This window comes from Protomyctophum bolini, assembly GCF_963924005.1.
Source record: "Protomyctophum bolini genome assembly, chromosome: 3".
NCBI classification, from domain to species: Eukaryota; Metazoa; Chordata; class Actinopteri; order Myctophiformes; family Myctophidae; genus Protomyctophum; species Protomyctophum bolini.
Genome location: NC_137864.1, coordinates 7395747 through 7401746, shown reverse-complemented (window position 1 = coordinate 7401746; position 6000 = coordinate 7395747). Strand labels below are relative to the sequence as shown.

The 6000-nt window shown below is 41.9% G+C and overlaps 1 protein-coding gene across 1 annotated transcript in view; it reads right to left on the bottom strand.

Annotated features, from left to right (window-relative positions):
* Nucleotides 1–4239: 4239 nt before the first annotated feature.
* The window catches only part of col9a1a (collagen, type IX, alpha 1a), a 30762-nt gene continuing 29001 nt past the window's right edge, over nt 4240–6000 (bottom strand). The window contains exons 31-32 of the mRNA XM_080760206.1: nt 5778–5855; nt 4240–5186 (exon numbers count right to left, since the gene is read on the bottom strand). Coding sequence (XP_080616332.1) covers nt 4981–5186; nt 5778–5855 — 284 coding nt within the window. The 3' untranslated portion in view covers nt 4240–4980. The remainder of the gene's footprint in view (nt 5187–5777; nt 5856–6000) is intronic.

Below are 6000 nucleotides of genomic sequence, written 5' to 3'. Positions count from 1 at the left end.
GCCTAAGTGCCCCTTTCCCCCCCAATTTTTTTTTTCCAGGCTGTAAAAATAGCCGTTATCAATATTATATATTGTAATGTTTACATTGTCTTTTTTTGGGCCTCTGCCCTCTCAGTGCTCTCTGGGACAGAGTAACATAGACCAGAGAATCACAAGTAGAAGACACCTCTTAACTCACACTTGATGGCATTAGCCTAATAATGGTGTGATACTAGAGAGTTGTTTTTATATATCACCTGCTGTTCATGGCCACTATAGTTTCTCATTGTCTAGATCTAGTTGACATTGACTGGTTAATTTTGGTGTGATGTTTGCCAACTTGATGTATTACATTTCAAATGTATGCATGACAGGCCTGTGCAGAGAGCACTGGGGGGGCAGGGGCTCAGCGCGTGGAGTCCTTCCCTTGTGCCATTTCATGTCATTGGACAGTAAAATAAACAATATGTTCTCATTAGTTTGAAACTAAAACTGACTAATGGCAGATTAAAGGATAATTCATTATGATAGTGGAATTTAATTTTTGTAATTGTATTAATATAGCGTCTGTTATCCACATATTATGTCACTGCACACGCACGCACAAGTCTAATTGATATCGCACTGTAGTTAAATAAAATGGTTATAATAATGTGATGCATTTGTGAAAGAGTGGTGGCACTCGGAAAGAGTTCGTATAGGTACAGGTGTAATGGACAAATGGTGGGCAGGCTGGCCACCGGCCAGGCTGACCCCAGAAGAGGCAGAGGCAGATTCCTTTTCAGGTTTTTTATTGGTGTGTGTGTGTGCTGTACAAAGGGAATATACAATGTTTGGCATCAGTAAACATATCCAAACATATCCAACAAACCAAATCATAAATAGCAGTTAAATCCAATAACTTCAATAGTAAATAATATTCATATCATGAAAGAATTAATATCCCAATAAGTCATGATCATCAATAATGTAGGCCTAATAAGTAGGATGAAAGCATCAAGGGCTGCCTATATATAAACACACTATCAAACACCTACACAATACACACATATCTATAATGAATATAATATGTCGAATACACAGTATATATGCATACATATATATACACACATATGCATATATATACACATATACATATATATACACAAACACACATGTGTGTTCACACATGTGTGTGATGCAGTTAGGCAGGCCAAACAATAGGTCTATTAGTCCACAGTTCAATTCAATGAACCATTAAGGAAATAAACAACTCAAAGAACTGCTGTTCATAGCATAAACAATATACACAGTGAGTCCATGATCGGTGATTATGGCAATGAATAACAGTTGGGTTTCCAGAGGCTGTCTGACTCACGCACACAGTTGGAGGGTGAAGAGAGAGATGGTGCTGGAGGTTGGTAGACAACAAGCCGGTGTGGTGAAGCATGCATGAATGAGTGAGTGCATCTAGTCCTATTTGTAGCCTCCCACACCTGTGTGCAGAGCAAGCTGCCAGCCACTCAGCCTTGATTGCAGGATTGGCAGGGAGGCTCCATGGGCCTTTTCACAATTTGTATGCGACTTTGTTATATTAATCATGTATGCCAGGAGATGCAGTTGGCCCTTGGTACCCTTTGAAAAAGGTTTGGACACCCCTGGTCTAGACTAGAGGAACACAACTGCCTGACGTCACGTCAGGCTCGATTCCCGTTCCTTACGACCTCCGCTGAATGTCAAATGTCAAATGTCAAAACTGCTCTCAAAGGGAACCTACGGACGGCTGCAATTCGAAACTGGCCCCTGTAAAATTTGAATCCCCCCCTTTTCCCCTCACTGTATATGTATCTTTTCCCTTTTTGCTTCCTTTATGATGAATTCCTGTTCTGTTCTTTAACTATATAGAAGTGTCTATTTGTATGTCTCTAAATGTTTTGATGAATTGAACAAGGTGGACCCTGTTGTAAACAAGTGTAATGCTTAATTGGGTCGTCCACTCACAGTTAACAGTCTTTGTATTGAGTTTGTGCTTAAAATGTACTGTAATTCTGCAAACTGTTAATACATTTTTCAATCAATCAATCAAGTCTCACCCCATCTCTCTCTCCCTTTTTCCTGTTCATCTCTAGTCTAATTTTTAAGGTTTTGTTCAGAGATTAGACGGCCAATACTGTCAATATACCATTGTCTTTTGTTACTCAACTCCTATACCTCAACATCCCCATCTTCAAATGAGTCCAGTACAGTGACTCTGCTTGGTCCATGGCTGAGTGTGTATGAACTTTTAGCTTATTTTATAAAAACCGCAAAGGAGTTGCAGGCAGGAACTGTTCTGCTTATGAGCAGATTAAGTATGTATGATGTGCATTATAGACATGGGATGCATGCTGTAGTAGTTACCGCAATTTATGTCTGTTTTGTTTCTTTGTACAATGAAAAGTACTTCCTATAGTTTTACTTTTGATGCCCTAACCACTGATTGATTGATTGAATACTGTATCAACACGATTACTGACAGTAGTAGGTTTAAACAGATGCTTTTGATACTTACAAGTTTAAAGGGAGCTTAACTGTCTTCCTGCCCTCAACTTATCTTAACCGCAGTGCATATGTATCTGAACAGTACAGTACAGTACAGTAATTCCTGAGGTGACATTACTTCTTTGCATTGACCCAGCAGTGTTGCTCCAAGTGACCACATGGGGGAGCAGTTGGGCTTTACGTAAAGTGTGTTGAGAGCAATGAAATGTGACTTGTGTGACATATCGACATATGTGACATTTGTCATAGTGCTTTTAATAGTTTAAACAGTTTACAATGCCAGCATTGTTTTCATCAAAAAGTAGGCTATAGTGCAAAGTTTTCATAAAAAAATAAATAAAATAAAAATGGTGCACAATCTATGTAAAGCGCTTTTATCCAAATTCACCACCGGTGGGGTGGAAGAAACCACACAAGGCACAGTGAGGCACCAACCTGCACATCGGGAGGGGTTCAGCGTCTTGCTCAAGGACACTTGGACACTAAAACTCTGGAGGAGCCCAGCCCCGGAATCGAACTAGGAACCTTCCATCCTTGCGGTTCCCATCCGTCTGCTCTACCAGCCTCTACCCCTGAGCACAGGCTGCCACCCATTCAAATAAATGTATACCATGTAATAAACATGGTGGAATTATGGTTTTGAACAGCAACGTCTTGGAGGCAACATATCTCTGAGCTTTACCGGTAACTGAGATTGTTTTGGATAGAAGTGAGAGGGAGCAGTCATTTAAAAGCGTTGTCGAAGCAGAGATAGATAGAGAAGGAATTGCAGCATGTTCCATCAAGGTTACACCTTCAGACCTGGTTTGTTGACACTCCGTTCATAGGACTGACCCCTTGCACAAGAAAGGGAGTAAATTAGACCCTGGCAACTACCGCCCTATTTCTATTCTAAGCTCCATCTCGAAAGTGATGGAAAAAATAGTCTATGAACAGGTTGGAAAGTATCTTGCCACAAATAAATTAATGTACGAGTTCCAATCTGGCTTCAGAACATCCCACTCCACTGACACATGCCTTCTCTATTTGAGCGACCACATCAAACATTAGGTGGATGCTGGCAAATACTGCGGCATGGTCATGCATGTATACGCAGTATACAAAAGGCTTTTGACACCGTGTGTGAACCACTCCATACTGGTTAACAAGCTAAAAGCTATTGGTTTTGATAGCACATTAGTGAGCTGGATGCAATCCTACCAGGAGGGGAGAGAACAGATGGTGGAGGTGAACGGAACTCGGTAGAATCTGCACCTGGCTCGCTGATAACTTACACCTGGGAAAAACTGAATCCATTCTCTTCGGATCAAATAGTAATCTCAGGCAGATGACTTCTTGGTTAGAGTGGGTGACAATATTATCACACGAAAAGATGAAATTACCTACCTAGGTTCCATCCTGGAGGCTAATCTTTCCGGTGATAAAATGGCCTGCACAAACGTAATCAAAAAAGTCAATCAAAGAACAAGATTCCTTTACAGGATCTCCTCAACAAAAAACCCTTGAAGACCTTAACAGGAGCCCTCGTACAAGGTTTCTTTGACTATGCATGCACCTCTTGGTACCACAGCACCTCAAAGGCCCTAAAAACAAGGCTCCAGACCTCCCAAAACAAACTGGTCAGGCTCCTACTTGGCCTCACCCCTGCCCACTTTGACAGGCTGGAATGGCTTAGGGTCGACGACAGAGTACAGCATCTTGTGGCTTTTCTTTTGATTCTTCCATACAAAACATGCAAACGGTTATCAAAATGTGTTTATTTCCTCTTTTGTACAACTTGATACCACGTCGGACCTTGATATAATAAATAAAAATGTCATATAAAACTGCTAGATAGGTTTTCAAACAATGCTGCCCTCCAAAAAAAAAAAAAAAAAAAAAAGACACAGCACTCAGCATTACAAAGAATTCAAAATATCCTACCTAGACTGAGGGGGAAAAAGCACAGGGCTTGTTGAGTGGATAAGCAAAGATGCTCAAACAATTGTAAGTTATCCAGCACAGTATAATTTGCAAATTAATTTCATATTGACACATTTACATGAACACACACACAGTACATTTTTCAGACTTGCCACATTGTTTCATTTTGCTTTCACTGTATAGGGGAGGGACAGGTAGGTTGTATGTTAACATAGATTAGAGTACCCATTTTGATGATGAACTGATTATTTATCATTTTACACAGATGATAATGTTGAGGTAAAAACTATTTGTCATTCAGTGGAGCACTGTTATGGTTTGTATACATTTATGTTTTTTATAGAGGGTCGAACAACCCCCACAGAAATGGCATTGATTGAAAATTGTATATGTTCCAAATTAATGAAAAACAGACAAATCGCAATCCGGACAAATGTTTCCTGGAGTGATATTTTCTCCATTAGTCTCTCAGTTGCCTCCTCCCCCCGGGAGCCTCCTCCCCCCGGGGGCCTCCTCCCCCCGGGGGCCTTCCCTTCAAGGGTCCATCTTAGGCCCACTTCACATCTCATTGGGGCCCTTGGTGCCGGAATCCTTGGCAGACACCCCCGACGCCACCATGGGAAGGATGCACTGTGACGATTCACAATAGCCGTTAATTCCTTGAGCCCCAGGAGGACCGGGAACGCCTGGAACTCCGGGAACGCCGCGCGCTCCCCTCACTCCGTCACGGCCGTCTGTGCCATAGGCTGGTCTGCCATGATCACCTGAAAAAGTTAAAATAAAAATTAGGTCCAGTTAGATTCAAAACAGTACAAATTGCACATTGTCCCACAGGATATTGCTTACACCCCCACATGAGGAGCGCCATATCGTCACTGTCAGGTGGAAACCATCATGTGTTCAAAACTGTTGCTTTTCAGGAGACAAATTCCGAGGTTTGATGGAGATAAGGGGGTTCTGCCCAACAGCAACGACATCAATGATGGGGGTTTACACGTGAAGAAATTGGAAATATCTAGGCGGACTGACAGGATATTTCTTTAGCACCTGCATGAAACTATGAAGAACCATTGCGATGGTTATTACGGTATTGGCCAAATGCGCCCCCAAACTGGAGGGCCTCACGATGCATGTTGAGTGGCCTCCAAAACCTTCTTTTTTTCAAAATAAATTGTCATAGAAATTCTATTTCTATGTTTTTTGTTACAGTAGGCTGACAGGAATTGGGAAGAGAGATGGGGGTGACATGCAGCAAAGGTCATCATTCATCATTTTCAGCAACGACGTGCACATAGAAACGCACAGACAGATGTGCAGGTTCTGCCTGGCTGGAACTATCACAACGATGTATTTACCTGGTAGACCAGGTGTGCCAGGTGCTCCCTTGGACCCTCTTGTTACGGGCCCTCTGTCCCCCCTGTCACCGGTATCACCTGTGGACAAATATGATTAGAAAGGTGTTACTATCCAGGCAGAATCATTTGTCACACCTCAGATACTTAACAACCCTTAGTTGACCGGGGTCTCCCAAGTCTGTTCCTTTATTCCAATGTGCAAGCTCACATATTATGACATGTT